At 44.3% G+C, this 18,779-nt stretch overlaps 1 protein-coding gene across 3 annotated transcripts; it reads left to right on the top strand.

Moving 5' to 3' along the window:
* Positions 1-312: 312 nt before the first annotated feature.
* On the top strand, positions 313-18,779 carry LOC100767925 (TBC1 domain family member 7). 3 transcript variants are annotated; one of them, XM_027410433.2, is made up of 8 exons: positions 314-460; positions 1,826-1,974; positions 2,941-3,021; positions 6,464-6,651; positions 12,073-12,210; positions 15,744-15,889; positions 17,351-17,480; positions 18,544-18,779. In XM_027410433.2, exons 2-8 carry the CDS (start codon positions 1,863-1,865, stop codon positions 18,628-18,630), a joined length of 882 nt encoding a protein of 293 aa, XP_027266234.1. In that variant the 5' UTR covers positions 314-460; positions 1,826-1,862; the 3' UTR covers positions 18,631-18,779. The 3 variants fall into 3 exon arrangements, with proteins under 3 accessions (XP_027266236.1, XP_027266234.1, XP_027266235.1); XM_027410434.2 differs by having other exon boundaries at positions 315-480; XM_027410435.2 differs by lacking the exon at positions 12,073-12,210 and having other exon boundaries at positions 313-460.

The raw sequence follows: 18,779 nt of genomic DNA, 5'->3' as shown, positions 1-18,779 counted from the left end.
GGCCTGAGAGATACCGCTCCCCACATGATGGGACCCCGGCGGCCGGGGAAGGAAGAGCACCCTAAGCACGCATGGCCGAACAGAGGGGGACACGACCGCCAGAGCCCTCGGCACCAAGAGTCAATGCCTGAAGCTGAGAGGGGCAGACGTTGGAGCACAAGGACGTACAGAACCTCAGCGGGCTACGACAGCTCAGATCTTCCCGGCTTCACCGCTCCAGTGCCCGGGTGTGGGTGGAGCTTCCCACAGGTGCCCTCTGCGCATGAGCACTGGGTGCCACGTCATGTCCGGCGGCGGGACATAGCAGCGAACGGGAAGGCCGGAGCCGGTGTGGGTGTCTCGCGGCATCGCTCCCCTCGCTCGCTCCGCCCCGGCGCTTGTGGTTCCGCCTGCCCGCCTGTGGCTCAGCGTGCCGGGCCTGCTCTCCGCTGCCTCCCCGGATCTCTTAGTCTGAACCCGGGTGCGTTTGCACTGCTAGAGGTGAAGCGTACAAAGCCGGGAGAGCGGGGTCTGGGGCTTCACCGGGTGCCGGCACCTTACCCGCAGGTGGAGGCACCTGGGCAGGAATTGGCAGTATGTCCTTCGGGGCGACGCCTTTGCTATCACAGTGCAGTCTCAGAAAAGCTGTCCCGAAACAACAGGGGCCGTGAATGACTTAAAAAAAAAAAAATTCCAGAGTTTGCATTTTAATGCTTTGGATTTTTAAAAACAGCTATCAAGAGAGCGCGGAAACTCTTTAAAAGCAATTCTAAATTGCTTTTTCGAAAATGAGTTATAATCTTTCCTGAAACAGAATCTGTTCAGATGATACCTTCCCGATCCAAAGAAGAAATCCATCCTCCCCTGGTCACTGGGGACGTCTCGGGGCATTTAAGTAGCCGAGGACTTTATTCTTTGGAAGAGAGTTTGTATCTTTAGTGCCTGATTCACTAACCTACTTCGATGCTTTCTTGGTTTGCCATCAGTATCAAGAAAACTGTTCAGAAGGAATGATGGGCCTCTGAGACGATTAAAATGCCGGGTTTTACCTCGGTTTTCTGCCTTCAGTTGACTGTGGTGTCACTTGTCATCTGTCTGCATTAACCGTCTTCTGGTTATATTTTAGTGCTGTTTATCTTTTGTAGGTTTTGAATTTTGATTATTACATTTGACAGAATTGTGTTTACACTAGAAGACGAAAATAAGGGCAAGGGCAGATTTTTTTCTTCCTAATTTCCCCCAAATGCTCATTTTAGAAAGCACAGCTAAGCAAAACAAAGAAAATGGAAGTCACTAGATTCCTAACCTGAAGATAACTGTTGTTCATATTTTGGATGTCTCCTTGTTTTTTTTTAAAAAAATGCTTATCTTGGGCCAGGAGTGGTGTCCCACACCTCTTATCAGAACTCAGGAGGCACAGGTACAGATCTGAATTTGAGGCCAGCCCAGGCTACATAGTGAGATCCTAGTTGTAAAACTTAATGCAGAATCAGAGTACATACCCTTGGCTAGCCTCCTTTACATAATGTAACGTGCCCATTTTCCACTCATCTTTTCTATTCACAAGTTTATAATGGCTACAAGATACTTCATTGTGCTAGGGGCTCTCCTAAGTAAAGAATGAACCCCAGTGCCTACATTTTATGCCATCTGTTAGTAGCTTGGAGGACAGTTGACTCATACCTTGTTTTTGACCAAGATGCATAATAAAGGTGCGATTAGAGTTGTGTGGATTAAGAAATTTAATGCTCCTTGCTTAGGAGCAAGCAATGTTTCATATCTGATTTATTAAAAAGGCAGAGAAAAATCACTTAATGTCTTCCCACTCTTTTTTCTTTGGCTTTAGGCACACTAAAAAAAAAAAATCCCTCTAAGAATGAAATATGACTGATGACTCTCAGAGAAACTTTCGCTCAGTCTACTATGAGAAAGTTGGGTTTCGTGGAGTTGAAGAAAAGAAATCACTGGAAATCCTCCTGAAAGATGACCCTTTGGGTGAGTCCTATCTGCTCAAGCTTATTGGTTCTTAGTCCTGGTGGGTGTTACAAGTAAATATTACCTTAATGGACTCAAAGAAGTACTGATTACTTGCTGTATTTTTTTGGTGAAGGGACATGCCAGGGTGATCTAATTTGAGAAAAGTTGAAGATTTTTCAAATTCACTGAGAGACAAAAGGTTTTGCAGAGCTTCTTAAACACTTGACACTGCTGAGTGTGATGGTGCAAAATTTTGATGGCAGCACTCAAGAGGCAGAGGCAGATGAATCTATAGTCCAAGGGCAGCCTGGTATGCATGAAAAGTTCCAGGACAGCCCGGGGATACATAGTAAGACACCTCCACTTTTAAAAAGAAGTAAATACTATGTTTTTAATTAAGCCTGTATGTTTCCTCTCAATTTCTGGATGTACCACCATGGTTTCTAGCTAAACTCTGCAGGAACTCCAGTTACAATTTTCTTTTGTGGAAGATAATCCTTCATTACATATTTATACTTACTTTATCTTAAGCCAACAATAATAAAGTCTATTGTTACAGACACTAAAATGGAACCATAGTATGAAAAAATGAACTAAAGTTGTGTAAAGTGCTTGCTGTTATCAGAGCTGGGAATGGAACCCAGCTCTGGGTCTAGCACATTGCTAAGTCATGCTCTACCACTGAGTAACACTGTACCACACACAATTCTGTATTTAGTAAGTACTGCTAATATTAGAGGGAATGTAGTAATATATGCAAAAATACATTTCCATGCTGCAAAGGCACTGTTTTAGATAGCTTAGTTGGTAGAAGATGTGGGCTAGAAATGAGAACACTATGGCCTTTCCTAAGTTTGCTGGTCATGCAGTGGATTTCTTCTGAAGGCTTATCTGAACTAGACTTTCAGTTTGAAGAAGTGAAACTGCACTTTCTGGTGCTGTGAGCCCATGTGACATTTCTAATTGTTCTTTTCCTCCCTTTAGACATTGAGAAGCTTTGCACCTTCAGCCAGAGGTTCCCTCTCCCATCCATGTACCGTGCATTGGTATGGAAGGTGCTTCTAGGTATGAGACCCGGGAGTTAGGGGATTTAATTTCAAAAGTATCTGAATGGGATCCTTTGTCATCTTACAGTCAGAAGAGAAGAGTTTGCTTAGATTCTTTGCTGACTTTTGGGTCTCCTCCAGAAGGGCCAATTACTGCTCACTTTAAAAGCTTTTAGGATAGTGACCTCAGCAGAATTAGACTAACAATTACTCTTGGAGTCTGCTTATTAGTGACAGTAGGGAAGATAATATTCATCCCTGAAATGAAGCCTTTGTCCACTTAGTGTCTGGTGGGTATCTGTGGTCATCACCTGCAGAAGTGATGACATTGGGCTGTGAGAAAGGAGAACTGGCCATCTTTGCTGTCATCTGGGTAACCAGGAGAAAGACCACGGTGGGCTCCAGTTTTCCATCTGTCCAGAGACATCCTGAGCTAAATTATTTTTAGGTTCTACTTAAGAGTGCATTGTACCCTGGACTGTTAGTGGTAGAGGTATGAGGTCCTGATGCTAAGGAACTGGCCAGGCTTAGTGGCAAGTCTCTGGATCCCTAACCCTTTGAGGATCTTTTCGAGCTTGAGGCCTGGGCTGAACTGTGAGTCTCAGGAAAGCCTTAGCCACAAAAGGGGACACCCCTGTTCCCACAAGAGGAACCATATTGACAAAGGATTGAAGAATGTGATTCCTTTGAGTACATCTGAGTGTAGAGAGTGAAATGGTCAAAGAGTAAGTATAGAACACCTTCCTCACTGGTGTTCTATTTCCATAGAATCAGATCTTTATTCATTAATTAACTGAACCAGTCTCTTACTGAGGTACATAAATTCCCATTTATCCTTTGAAATAAAGATATGACAGTTTTTTTAAAGAAGGAATCAGAGGTTTTTTGTTTGTTTGTTTGTTTTTTGTTTTTGTTTTGGTTTTTTTTCTGCCTAGAAGTATGAGTGAATTCCAGAGCTGGATGGCCAAGTAAGAAGGAGAACTGGCTGAGTGTCTGCCATAACTGGCTCACAGCATTTTTTTGAGCCCAGGTTTTCCCCATCATTGCTGAGCCTGCTGGAGCATCTAATCCTCATGCATCGTCACCTTCCATTTCTTCTTTAAACAGCTGGAGATTGCCAACTGGGATGGGAGTGAGGATGGAGCTTTGTGAGGAATATGAGCTATTGCTATTTACTGGGCATGAGTGGGCTCCATCACTAAGTTAAATAGTTCACATAAATTGTGTACAGTCATTCTAGAATTCTGAGGGAAGTCTTAGCTATCTTAGAGGGACACAGTCCCTAGGTGCCTAAAAACACCTTGCCTAAGGTCTGTGACAGACAAAGAATCAAAGCTTGTGTTTATAGAGCTCATTTGAAGGGCAGGGGTGGGATGGGGTTAGATAACAGACCACATGCTCCTTTTGTAGTGTATTTTCAGAGCCTGAGAAATCTGCAGCCCTCACTCTGGCCATGCAATATGGAGGCCACAAGGGAATGCAAGCCATTCTAGAAAGCTCTGCAGATGGCTTTGTTGAACATCTTGGCAGCTTTGGTGCGCTCATTCGTGTCTGGTTGGGTATATGTGGTGACCATCTACAGAGTTCATGATAACTGTCCACGTTTTCCTCAGAGCATTTTTCCCTTGAATTTTACATAAAGACTAGTCATCAAAGTAAATTCCTTCTAAGGGTGCGTTTTAGGCAGTTATCATCAGTGTCCATTTCTTCTGGGATGCCCTGTGTGTCTTATTAATGGGAAATGTTATGTTGTGTCTGTGACATTTTCTGTGTGCCAAGGCCCAGCTGGCTTTTTTTTTTTTTTTTAATCTTGGTTTTTCTTACCTTCTTTATCATTCCAAGCTGCTGTTGTTTTTCTGCCATAGCTAGAAGCACTGAAAATGCAGAGTTGCCACAGTATACAGGGCTCTTTGTAGCCTTAGCTTGGTTGCTTTGGATTCTGTGGTTTCTTCCTCCCTAGTACCATTTTAGGGAAATGTCAGAGAGAGCTCAACTCTAGCTCTTTAGTCTGTACGGGTGAGATGTGGAGGACGTTGTAGTGTGTTCCTTGACATCTCTGAGAACCTGGCACAGAGTCCTGCAGACACACTGAGTTTACATCAGGAAAGGACACTCAAGGTTTTTTGGCTGGGGATTGTTAAGTTTGTCTAACTGCTATTTCCTGGAACATTTTTTAGAATAATTCGTCTGTGGGGTTTTGCATCAAAAGGGATTCACATTCTTATGAACTGCCCAACACGCGTGTGGCAGCTGCTCTTTTGGGTGCTTTATGAATTTGTCTCTGCATTGCAAACGATTTAGGTAATATCATCTCTGATTGTCAGGTGGGGTCAAGATGGGGCACAGGAGACAGAGAGAATTGCTGAATATTGTTGGGTCAGTGAATTGTAGTTAGACAGCAAACACAGAAATCTCGACCCTGGAGTCCCCGACTCGGTACAGCCGCATTACATTAATAGGACTGGAATAACAAAAGTGGAAAAAATAGTTTCTACTGAAACTGAGCATTAACAATGCGTCATTACAGTTCTGCCAGTGCTTGGGGTTCTGGTTCTTCAGGAAACATTTGGTGTCGGGTTTGTCTGTCTCACTTCCTGCCTCTGCTAGACGAGGACACAGATGCCCACATTTGTGATCGACTGAAACACCAGCGAGAGTCCTGGTTTTAGCCGATCTGAGACTGGAGCCCAGCATCACTGAAGACCTGGCCAGTAGTCTCCTCCCATTGTTTTCACTCTGCCGTTTACTTATAAAAAAATAAAGAGGTTTACTGATGAGATGGCTCCGTGAGTGAAAGTGCTTGCCGAGCAAGCTTGGCAGCCTGAGTTCATTACCCAGAACCTCCCACGTAAAGGTGGAAGGAGAGAATTGACTCCACACAGTCGTCCCCTTCACACACATGCACACAAACACGGTTCCATTTTAAAGCCCAATGAGCAGGCAGCATGGGTAAGTAATGACCATAGAGTGTCACAGAAATGTAAGATGACCTTATCGATGAAGACCATAGGCTTCTTTTGCCTCAGTGATAGGATTTTGTGGATGTTTTATCTATTGAGGGAGAAAAGGATTAGACAAACTGTTCTGAGGTGTTGGAGGCCAAGTGCCAGAAGTGGGGAGAGGTCCCAGGAGCTAAAGGTACCCTCAGTTGCTACCCATGAACTCAGTTAAACTATTACTACAATTGATGTGGTTATTGTCTTAAAATTAGGTCACTTATTTGTTCGAAGGCTTTTGTGGTACCATCTCATTTCTCTCTAATATCAATGATGCACCATCTCGCAAAGCTCTTAACATTCAAGAGTTAGCGTGAGACTTTCTGAAAGGGAATCTCCATGCTCATTGTTTGTGTGACTCTCAGCTGTGTGGACTGCTTCTCACAGGACTCTCTTCACTGGAGGAGGGTTGTGGGTGGGTGTCTCAGCATTTGCCCTTTTCCTGTCCCATCTCTCTCTCTGTAGGGATTTTGCCTCCACACCATGACTCTCACGCCCAGGTGATGGCCTATCGCAAAGATCAGTACTCTGACGTCCTTCATGCCCTGACAGTAGTCCGCTTCATCAGTGACGCCACCCCTCAGGTTGAAGTGTATCTTCGCATGTATCAGCTTGAGTCTGGGAAGTTGCCTCGAAGCCCCTCTTTTCCGATGGTGAGTGCTCATTCTCACTTGACATTTAACACAACTCTTTTTCTAAAAACTACTTTTTTCCCTGTTAATGTGTCTGCAGAGCTGTGGCTCGAACCTAGGTCCTCATGAATGCTAGGCCAGCACTCTACCAGTGAGCCACACCTCCAAGACTTTATTCTTGCTAGCTTCCATTGTTCAGTGTTTTGCCTTAGACACTTTTCAGTGGTTTCCTATTGTCGGTATAATGAAAAATGAAAGCAACAGTGTTGCCTGGGATCTTTGGCCCTGAATGATCAATATTAGTTATTTTTAAAAATGTGTTTTGTTTTAGGCACAGTCACACATTGCTTAATGATGGATATATATTCTGAGAAATGTGTCATTAGATGTTTGCTCATTTGCAAACATCATGAATTTATATTTGCTCAAACTCAGATGACTGTGACGTTACGAGGCAGTTTAATCATAGAGGATCACTATCCTAGACTAGGTCCATGGCTGACTAAAATATCATTATGGGATGCGTGACTATAATCTCAAACTTGAAGAAAGGGCACAAAAATATTACCAAGAATTTCGGTATCTTTTTTTACTGATATTTCCAGTTGTTAACATTTAATGCCATCTGCTTTGCCACCCTTTCCTACTCTTCTTCCCTGCCTCCCCCCCTCCCTCCCTCATTTAAAAAATTATCTTATTTTAGGTGTATGGATGTTTTGCCTACATGCATGTCTGTGCCCTACTTGCATGCCAATGGGTTTCCTTGAACTGGAGTTGCAAACGGTTGTGAGCAACCCTGAGGCTGCTGGGAACCAAACCCCTGTCCCCTGGAAGAGCAGCCTGTACCATCTATCCAACCTCACCTTTGTCTTCTTTTGAGACAAAGCCTCCCTATGTATGCAGCAAAGGCCAGCTTCCAACTCAATATCTTCCTGCCTCTGCCACTTGAGTGCTGGGATGATAGGTGTGCACCACCATTTCTGGCTATGCACAATACTTCTTTGTGTAAACCGCGCGCGAGTGAGAGTTAGTTGTGATGTTCTGTTCCTCCAGCTCCTTCACTATGTTCCTTGTGGAGAACAGGCAATCTATAGGCAAGCATGACACAATTACGAAGCCAGGGAATCAGCACCGTGATGACTCTCAGTCTGGCCTACAAGCTCCATTCTTAACTTCCCAGTTGTTCTAGGGATGCCCTTCATCACAAATAAACAAAATGTTTAGCGGAAGATTCGATTTTGGACTGTGGATTACACTGAGTTGCCCTGTTGCTGTGGATACCTTTGACTTTGGACTGGTCCTCCGTCTTTCTCTTTTATGTCCTTGACACCTTTGACAGGTGTTGGTCAGTAATTTTACAGAAAGCCCCTCACTTCAGGTCTGCTGGTGCTCCCTCCTGGTGTGATACAGGCTGTTCTCTTTGGCAGGGACACCCATGGTGATGCATCCCCAGAGTACTGTGTCAGGAAGCTCACTTGGCTTTGCCTCATGGAACACCATTAACTTTGGTCTATTGGTAAGGTAGTGCCCACTGGGTTTTTACTGGGAAGTTATTCTTTCTTTATTTGTAATCACTGTTTCCCTTTGTGGGGGAGACATTTGAAACTGCTACATAATTCTCCTCTTCCTTATTAAAGTTTGGCTCATACATTTGACTGTTCATTGATACACACACACACATATATATATATATATATATATATATATATATATATATATATATATATATATCTTTCATCTTTAAGTAATTTTGGACACAGAAGAAAGTTATAAAATAGTATACCATCCCCATACACCTGCGCCTAGCATCCTCATATACTGGGTCTTCCAAAGCTGCAGTGAGATGATGAGAACTTACAAATCAGCTTTGACACCAGGTTAGGAGCTAAGCTCTACACCTTTTTGAGATCTTTCTGCTTGTCCCCTGATGCCCCTCTCACCCTGGACCCAGTCTTCGATCAACATTGCACTTGGTTGCCATTCTTGGTCCTAAACCCTCTGGTCTTCAGGCTTCCTTGCTCTTCTGTGACTTTGACACTCTTGGAGAGCATGGGTCTCTTAGGGATTTCTCCATTTGCCTGATGTCTCCTCATAACTAGAATCTGGTTATACTTTATTGGCAAGGATAGCAAGAGAAGTACTGGTAACGTTGATTGCTTGGTACAGGTGCTGCCTGCCAGGTCCCTTCCCTGTAAGCTTACTCTTTGTAATTGGTGAGTAACTTGTGGAAAAGAACTTTGAGGCTTTTCTCATATATGTATGTATGTGTGTGTGTGTGTGTGTGTGTGTGTATATATATATATACACACATATACAGTATGTGTGTATATATGCATGCATGATATATGCACATATATACATACAACACACACACACAGACACACAGACAGATTCTCACTGTGTAACCTGGCTTGACGGCCATTTGTGATATAAGCCAGACTGGTCTGGTCTAGAACTCACAGAGCTCCATCTGCCTCTGCCTCCTGTGTATGTTGGGATTAAAAGATGTGTACCACCTGCATGGAATTTGGGGGCTTGTAAATACCCACCTTGTCCTCGTCATCATCATCATCATCATGGTTTCCTAAAATATTTTTACTGCTCTGATTGCTGAATAGTGGTTCTCCAATCCCTGAATTCTTTCTGTATCTGTTAGTTAGCTACATCTGTAAGAGTTTCCCTTTGAGTTTATTTATTAATGTCATTGTGGATGTATGGAGTCCTTTGAACTTAATGGCCTATAATATTTTATTGACATTTTTTTCTTTTGATGTTCAAAATGCCCCAGCTTCAGGCTGTAGGGAGCCTCTTCCATCTGATGCCTTTGGCTGTTTGATACTTCCACTGTTTTGAGTGTTTCCTGACATTTTGCCACAAAAAGATGCTCCAGGGTTGGCCTTTACTTCCTATACTGCAGCACTGGTCTGAGTCTTTGTTTCTTGTCTTCTGGGCTATTTGCTTTTAGGCTCACTGACTACACAGAAGTAGAATGTGTGTGTGTGTGTGTGTGTGTGTGTGTGTGTGTGTGTGTGTGTATGAGCATGCACATACATCCATACACATTCATACATGCCAAGTAGTTTCTCATTCTCTCTCTATATGTGTATATGAGAAAAATAGATGTTGTGCTACTGGGCATGGAATCCATAGCATATACCTGCCAAACAAGTGCACAACTGCTGAGTTATACCCCAGCCCTTATATATGAATGTATGTCTCTAAATTATAATAAAAACCATTGGTTCACAATACTAAATCTAATTCCAACCCAATATTACAGGTTCATTTTAGCCTTCCCTGTGACAGTTGCAGATATTAAAAAGTTCCCATTATCCTGAGGTATTTGCTTCTGGCTCATTTTCCAACCAATGCTGTCAGCCACTCCTGGCTACTTTATTGCAGTTGTCTAGGTATTTTAATGAAGGTTTTATTTATTTGGCTAAAATAGAATGGATTTTCAAGCAAGGATTTGCATGCAAGCTTTGATTATCTACAAAATTTGTTTTTAATGAAGATTGGGCTGTGAACTAGGTGTGGCATCACCTACCTCTAATCCACTACTCAGAGGCTGAGGGAAGAGCAGCTTGAGTTGGGGATCAGCCACATAGTGAGACTTTGCTTCAAAAATAGTCGACTTATTTTATATATGGCTTATTATGTATATTACGTATGTAGGAAGCAGGAATTTAATAATAGAGTTCCTGTGTCAAATTAGCACTAATAAAGGCCGTCATTCCCTCTTCTCATTACATTTGTGAAGAGGCAGAAGAGCCCCAAATATTAAGTGTCATTTAGGACAGTTTCGCAGTCTCGTTTTCCTATTACTCAGCATCAGCACTGTGGCATTGATAGTACCCTGTGAGCTCTGTGGTCCTGGGACTGACTCTGTGGCCTCTTAGGTGGAAGGCAAGTGCTCTCCCACTGGGCTACATCCCTAGCCCCCTGGCATTTTTTATTTTACCTTTTACTAAGTTGCCCAACTGCAGTCCTCCTGTATTAGCTCCCCAAGTCACTGAGAGGGCTATGAGTTCTTGAATTACACATCGAATAAGGCTAGCTATTCTGTTAGTGTAAGCAATCTAAATTATAGGTATGGTTCCTACTCATCCCTACTCATTGGTCCATGTGGGCTCTTAGCCCAGGCACCTTCCCTGCAGTCTCAGGTGCACTTGCTGTGTGAATGTGGGTGGTGGTCTCTGTCTCCCCTCCTTTCCCTGCCCCTTTTACACTCTTATCTGCTGGTAAGAGCACATGAGTGCTTGGCGGGAGCACAGTTGGGCGAAGGAACCATTAGTCTCCCCTTGACCTGTCAGAGTGATGGGGAGCAACCAATGACATGCCATCTGCAGGGTCACCCAGGCCAGGGTCACCTAGGACTGTGGAATCCCTGGAGACCCTTCCCTTGCTCCTTTGTGTCTTCTCACACTCTAGTAATGTTTAGAGAAATATATTTCCTTTCATTCTAACTCTGTGGCTCCTTGCATTTCAACAAGCTGAAAGAAAAGCCTACAACTGAACTGCTTTTTATTAAGACTGGAATTTTGATTTAACTTGGGACTTCTCAGGGGAATAGAAAGGTATTTCTTAATTTCCTTTTAATCTTAAAAGTATCAAACTATGAAAGCCTAGATGGAAATGTAAGGTTTTTCGTTTGTTTATTTTTGTTTTTTGAGACAGGGTTTCCTCTGTGTAGCCCTGGCTGTCCTGGAACTCACTTTGTAGACCATACCGGCCTTGAACTTACAGAGATCTGTTTGCCTCTGTTTCCTGCTAGTGTGTGTGTGTGTGTGTGTGTGTGTGTGTGTGTGTGTGTGTGTGTGTTTGGTTGGTTTTTGGTGTTGGTGGCAATGTTTGAAAACAAAATAGCTTTCCAAATAGGGTTTCAGTTTTGTAAGATTCCTCTGTTGAAAATTACTGGAAGGTTTATTTTCATGTATGAATATTAACAGATCTGAGAAATGTCATTCCTCTGCTTCCTAAAATTCTGATTCTAGGCTGTTTAAACTTTTAGGTAGAACAGCATTTTGAAGCTGCACATGGAGGCTTTGACATAAATCAGATGTTTTGTGAGCCTGCAGAGTCCCCCAGTGTTCATACTGACACACATTCCGAAATGCTTTGTGTCATCACGTCCCTTTGAAGGAGCCCTGATCTCTCATGGAGACCGGCTGGGTGGAGAGAGACCCTGCTTTAGCCTGTGCTTGCAGCAGGCCCCACCCAAGAGCCAGCTGTTGTTCAGCCATGCTGACTCCCTTGGCTCCTGAAGCTACCCATCTTTGCCTTCCCTTCTCTCTTCCTTTCGGACACACTCTATCCTCTGATGCCTCTTTGATTTATTAATGCGTCCTCTTCAGGATGCAGGGGGCAGTGTTAGGTTTTCAGTAAAGACACATATCTTCCCTTCTGCTGTCTCCCTCTTGAGATTTACTATTAATCTTTCAGGAGCCGGAGGATGAAGTCTTTCTTGCCATCGCCAAAGCCATGGAAGAGATGGTGGAGGATAGCATTGACTGTTACTGGCTCACCCGGTGCTTCGTGAAGCAGTTGCATAGCAAGTTCCGGGATTCCTTACCTCAGCTGGTGAGGGGCTTTTGAATGGGAGGGTTATTGGGCATAAGCAGTGTCAGGGACACTGTCACCCCAGTCGCTGCTGCTGCAACGGGTGGACCCTCTATTATATATATTACTTCTGGCAGGAGTTTTTCTACAAAGGCCAGAAAGTGTCTCCCATGGAATGGGCCCCATGTCTCCTTTGCAGCCATTCAGATCTGCTGTTGGAGCACTGCCTGGTCTCCGGGCGTGAACTCACTTGCAGCCTCACTGGCTTTAGAGTAGTCCTGACCCTGGTCCAGACCCATTGGCTTATCTAGCATGGTCCTTCTTTTAGGTAGGGCTTTTGTCTGCCAGTGTGTATGGAAGGCCAAAATGATAGGAGCTTCCTTCTTCCCACATAGCATCAAGTCCAGAACTAGGACAGTCAGAACTGGTGGATGGGACTCCAGGCTCCTGTCAGTTTCTCCCGGCAGGCACATGTGTACAAGAATATATATATGAACACATGAAATGCATTACTCCACACATGGGCCCTAGCATCTTTTGTTTGTGTGTTTGTAACTCAGTATCTGGAGAATTTCTAGGCTCATTCAGATGAACCAGTGGCTTTCAGTTCTGACTTCCTGTTAGTGCTTGAGAGATTTGAAAAATTTCTTAACACCTCTTATCCTCAACCAGACCAGCTAAATCAAACTCTCTCATTAGGGGTCTAGAATGCTAATGTTTCAAAGCCTTAGGCAGTTCTGATTGTAGCTAGGATTGACAGCCTCTCATTTAGAATGGCTTTTCCTACATAATTTACTCAGTGTTTCCTCTTAGGAATGTGCTGTAATTAAGTCTAATAGCCCCACACTGAAAATAAACACACCCTTGCTTGTGTGTGTGTGTGTGTGTGTGTGTGTGTGTGTGCGCGCGCGCGCGCAAGTTTTGAAGCAGGGTTCCATGTAGCCCAGGTTAGCCTGGAACTTGCTGTATACCTGAGGATGACCTTGAACTCCTGATCCAGGATGCTCCACCACACCTGGCTTCTTTTTCCTTTGTAAGCATCATCAATATTTTCTGTGTATTGTCCTGTATGTATTATGCTGGATGTATGCTCTCCCTGTTTGTTGCTTAAAGATTGGCAACTTGATACAGTAGTGTCTGTTAGTGTTTTCTTTTCACACACTTTATATTTTCTCTATCCCTTGCCAACTCCACAGCTGACATAGTGTATTTCTTTAGCTGGAAGTGGTGACCTATACCCATAATCCCCAAACTCAGGAGGTTGAGGCAGAAGATCAGGAGTTCAAGACTGGCCTGGGCTGTATGAAACCCTATCTGAAAAAAACAAAACGACCCTTCTCCTGTAATTTTTTCTCCCAACATAAAATGCTCAGAGAGTTGAAGCTTAGCTGTGACTTGTCTGTCTTGATCTCTGACTAATATCAGACACAGTGGCTTTCACTCCTTCGTTCTTGTCTGTAACAGCATGGCTTCTCCAGCACCCTGCTCTCTTCTTCATCTTGCTTAGCATGTCAGGACCACTGTTCATGTCAGACAGCACTGATTTCAATTGATGAAGTACTCCATTAATAACTTCATGTTTGCAGATGACGACACTGCAACTCTTAGGCAAGAGCTCTACCACTGAGCTTTACCGATAGCAGGAATGAGGGGATGAGGTAGGGGTGAGAGAGGGAGAGGCATTGGAAATGGAGCCCAGGGCTTTGTTATACCCTCAGCTCTTCTTTACATCTTATTTTGAGACAAAGCCTTGCTAAGTTGCCCAGGATGGTTTGAACTTGTGATCTTCTTGCCTCAGCCTCCACCACAAAGCACAGAACCTCAGTTCTTGTTACAGCCAAGTTTCTATAACCTTGTTCTGACATCTTTTTATACTTTTTGTGATTTGCCTAAGTAAATCTGTTCCCACAAAGGATAGGCTGCACTAGAGTTGTAGGGAAGACTACAGGTGACAGTGCTGGGTGTTCGGGGGTGGAGCCAATGGTAGAATGCCTGCCTAGCCATAGGTGTCCATCTCCAACTCAGCCCTAAGAAGGGGACGGATAGAAAGGCTCAGCAGTTAAGAACACTTGTTCTGGCAGAAGACCTGGGTTTGATTCCCAGCACTCGAATGGCAGCTCACTACCTCGGTAACTCCAATTTCAGGGAATCTGATGCCCTCTTTTGATATAAAGGCAAACACTCACACACATAAAAAAAAACAAAAAACAAAAAAAACAAGTAAATCTTTAAAAAATTAAGAATAAATACTTAAAACATTAAAGAGTGAAAGGAAACGCGGCGTTCCTGAGTGACAGTGAGTGTTGTGTTACAGTGTTCTGCTTCCTGGGAGCACAGCGCAAGCTGCTTCTAGACTCTCCAGAGTCCAGCCCTTTTGATAAGGTCTCTCACTGCCAGGGGGCATAGAAGCCAGTTTTATTTTCTTCATTAAGAATTTAGAGTTGGGGGCGGGGCTGGAGTGATGGCTCAGTGGTTAACCGCACTTGTTGCTCTTGCAAAGACCTACATTTGATTCCCAGAACCCAGATGACAGCTCACAACCATCTATAACCTAGTTCCAGGGAATCCTATACCATCTTACAGTTTTTGAGGGTACGAGGCCCACACATGGTACACAGACATATATACTGGCAATCTTATGTAGAGAGAAAGGGGCAGGTAGGCAGCTCAGTGGGCAAAGGTCCCTGCTACCAAGCTAAAAAAATAAAAGTGGCTACCCAAATGAAAGAAGGTGCCTTTCCTTAAGTAACTAAAAGGGGATTGCAGAGGGGAGGAGCTGCCTTCGTGCCTGTTGTTGAAGCTGCCCGCTTAAGACAGTTGCAGCCCTGTCTTAGGAGTTACTTGTCTTAGATGAGAGAGGAAGGAGGAGGAGGAGGAGGAAGTGCTCTGTCTGCATGTATGCCTTCAGGCCAGAAGAGGGCACCAGATCTCATTACAGAGGGCTGTTATCCACCCTGAGGTTGTTAAGAATTGAACTCAGGACCTCTGGAAGAGCAGCCAGTGCTCTTAACCACTGAGCTATTTCTCCAGTCCCTACTTTTGACTTCTTGAGACAGGCTGTCCTATATAGCCCAGGCTAGCCTCAGACACCATTGTTGTACCTCAGAGTCTCGAATGCTGAGATTAGACGTTTGTGTCACCTCAGCCAGCTTCCACCTTTTTATCTCTTTGTATGATTGGCTGCTCCAGATCACCCAGTATTGCCATGGGCCTTTCTTTGCTCTCCATAATATCTGACTCTTGCTTTGGACTCTGCTTTAGCTATTGGATCTGACGAGTGCAGTACCAGAGGGACAGCCATTCCATTTTGCCTGCTTATTGTCCTGTGGTGTGAGCACAGAAAGAATCCTGCATCCTGAGAAAGCCCCCAGTTCCAGTGTGGTCACCCTTGTCAGTACTGACCGAAAACTGTTGAGGACTGACTTGGTGGTTCTCAAGTTTTATCTTCTAGCACTTTTTCTTACTCGGCGGGCTCATTTATTCAGCATAAATTGTAGCTTAAGGTGATGCTATGTCACAGGAAACGAGTAGTCACTTTGTTATGTAATCTTTAGCCCAAGGCTTTCGAACAGTACTTGAATCTGGAAGATAGTAGGCTGCTGAGTCACCTGAAGACATGTTCTGCGGTGTCCAAACTTCCTTATGATCTCTGGTTTAAAAGGTGCTTCGCGGGATGCCTGCCTGAGTCCAGTTTACAGAGGTATGTGTTTTTCCCATTGTGTACAGGCAGCTTGCCATCGGAAAGAACTCCTGGCCCTTATGTGATCATCCCTCTAAATTGGAGTTTGCTTCAGAACAAGGTGGTTCAATGCTATATCCCCTAGCAGTTTCTGTAACTGTAGTGTGGTTCTCCTTGTGGTTGACATGCCTATGAGGCCTGTGGGCCTCTGTGTGGATGCTGTGATGTCTGACGCAGTGTGGGCCTGCATGAGTCTTTTCTAGACAGGTGTTGGTTCCTGACAGACAGACACCTTTGCATTTATTGGACATTTCATGACACTCTCAAAAGAGCTGAAGGCTGTCATTGACAAACTTTGCTTCTTCAGTCACTTTGAGACACGTGCTAAGGGTGTTTCTTAGTCCCAGCCCCACAACCCAGGTCTTTGTGGTGTTGTTTTGAAGAGAGGAAGTCAGTATATAGAGAGCATTAGAAGAAAATGTGTGAGTTAGCGCCCAGAGTCCTATACCAACTTCAAGAGTTATAGGAATTATTAAATGATTATTTTAGAGTAATAGTAATCAAGGATTGGCTCCTGGGTTTTGGGAAGGGCTCAGTGGGAACAGTTATTGGCCATATAAACATGAAGAGTTGAGTTTGGATCCCCTGCACCCATATATAAAGCCAGGTCTGATGCGGTGTCTGTACACCTAGCGCTGGCAGGGGTGTCTGTGGAGACAGGCAGGCCTTTGGTGCTCACTGGACAGCTAGTCTAGCCAACGAGGTTCAATGAGAGCATGAGGTTCAGTGAGAGGCTGTCTGAAAAAATGAAGTGGCACACAATAGAAGAAGCTACCTTACATCACCCAGAGCCTCTGCAAGCGTTTATACATGTGTGCATGTATACCTGCACACAGGCATGCACGGACACACTCATAAAATGTGTGCATGTATACCTGCACACAGGCATGCACGGACACACTCATAAAATGTGTGCATGTATACCTGCACACAGGCATGCACGGACACACTCACTCATAAAATGTGTGCATGTATACCTGCACACAGGCATGCACGGACACACTCATAAAGAGCCCTTGGACACGTTTAGAGAGCCTGTTCCAGCTCACTGGCAATGAAATGACTCCGCCTGACATTGTGCTGCCCTGTGGTGTGTAGAAACCATGCTGGCATTACGTGACTGTGGCAGGATACACACCCTGGGTTAGGACTTTCTTTTCCATCAATATCAAGCCTCAGCAGGCATTTGGAACATTCAGGCACAGCAGCAACCTTAAGTTAACTTCATTTTCCCATCTAAAGCTATCCTATCTAGAATCTTCTCAGTGGCTCATCTATCATGTTGTTATACTGGTTAGTTCACAGTTGTTCTCTGAGACCCAGACTTAAAATGAGTGGGCTTTGATCTTACTTTATAATCTGAGATGTCTGGGTAACATCAGTTTTGCACTCCTGTAATTTGGCCATCTCTCTGTTTTGTAGGGTCTGGGATAAAGTTGTCAGTGGATCCTGTAAGATCCTAGTGTTTGTAGCTGTAGAAATATTATTAACCTTTAAAATAAAAGTCATGGCATTGAACAGTGTGGAGAAGATAACAGAGTTCCTGGAAAACGTGAGTGCTTTATCTCCTTGGATTTGGATTCTGGAAATGAAGGCAGCTTGGGGAGCCAGATTTTCCTATTGTGTTACGTTAATAGCATATTTGTACTCTACAAAAGCATTTTGTTGTTGGTTTGCGATTGTGACTTATGCTGTAACTCATGATGACATGGAACTCTCTATTTATATACCCCAGGCTGCCTCCAGTTCTTGGTAATCTTCCTGCCCTCCTCTCCTGCTCTCTGGGTGCTGGGATTACGATCAAGTACCCCACTCCTGGCAGAAAAAAAAAGTTATTTTTCCTTAACAGCATTTCTCTCTCCCTGTCACTTTTGGGGATGTTGGTCTGTACAGCAAGCCCATTCCTTGCTCCACTCCTGGGGTGAGTGTGTAGTCTCCTCCCCAGTGAGCACAGCAGGAACAGGAGGCAGTGTGAGTGAGCGCTGTTGGGGGCTCTCTAGGCTTTTTCCTGCTGGTGGTGTAATCCCAGCTGGGTTGGTTAATGCACCTAAGCATTATGTTAGTGCATGCTGAAAAAGGCCATAGTCAGTCAGCTCCTCCCTCCTCTTAGAACATTCTCTCCTGGGTAAACAGTAAAGGGATTGTGCCTGCCTAGAGTACATGGAGCAGACTCAGAATCCCACTGCCCCCCCTTTAACTAACCAGCTTTAACATGTGAAGAGGGGTAAGTGAGTGTGTTCTTTAAGTGAGTCATCATCATTATACTAATTAGTAGCCAACAGTGCCAGGCATGTGCCATGCAAGAGCTATCTATCCTCTGTCATCCAGGGAACAGCTAGTGACTTTGGTTGGGATGCTGTTCCCCTGTTTAGAGATCAGTGCTGAACCTTAGGCAGCCGAGTATTTGTCCAGGGCTAGGTGGTGAGTGGGAAATGAAAGACTGTCTGGTACCAGAGCTACTGAGTCTATCCCCAGGAGCATTAAATCACTCCAAGTCTGCTATCACCTTTCAAAAAACAGAGACAGCTCCATGGAAACAGGTCTGCCCCAGAATGAGACAGGATCCTGAAGGAACAAACACAGAAATCTCACTTGGATTCCATTGTTCTTCACAGATTCCTCAGGACAGCTCAGACGCTATTGTGAGCAAGGCCATCGACTTGTGGCACAAACACTGTGGGACACCTGCCCATTCAGCCTGACAACTTGTGACTTCGTGGACAGTCTGCAGGCACTCCCTGAGCACTCTGTCCATGTCACTTGGTCACTAACTGTTTAGAAATGGGAATCTTGCTGTGGTGCTCAAAGTGCAACCCCCCACCCCACTCAGTAAAATAATTCAATCACAGTG

Source organism: Cricetulus griseus, chromosome 3 (assembly GCF_003668045.3).
Source record: "Cricetulus griseus strain 17A/GY chromosome 3, alternate assembly CriGri-PICRH-1.0, whole genome shotgun sequence".
Taxonomy (NCBI): Eukaryota; Metazoa; Chordata; class Mammalia; order Rodentia; family Cricetidae; genus Cricetulus; species Cricetulus griseus.
The sequence above is the reverse complement of the archived record's forward strand: the minus strand, read 5'-3'. Positions and strand labels throughout refer to the sequence as shown.

Excerpts from the sequence above, each read along its gene's own strand:
- LOC100767925 (XM_027410433.2), top strand. The coding sequence starts at position 1,863 with ATGACTGATGACTCTCAGAGAAACTTTCGCTCAGTCTACTATGAGAAA. Across the intron at positions 1,975-2,940 it reads CCTGAAAGATGACCCTTTGG|ACATTGAGAAGCTTTGCACC; the intron begins GTGAGTCCTATC and ends TCCTCCCTTTAG. Across the intron at positions 17,481-18,543 it reads TAACAGAGTTCCTGGAAAAC|ATTCCTCAGGACAGCTCAGA; the intron begins GTGAGTGCTTTA and ends TGTTCTTCACAG.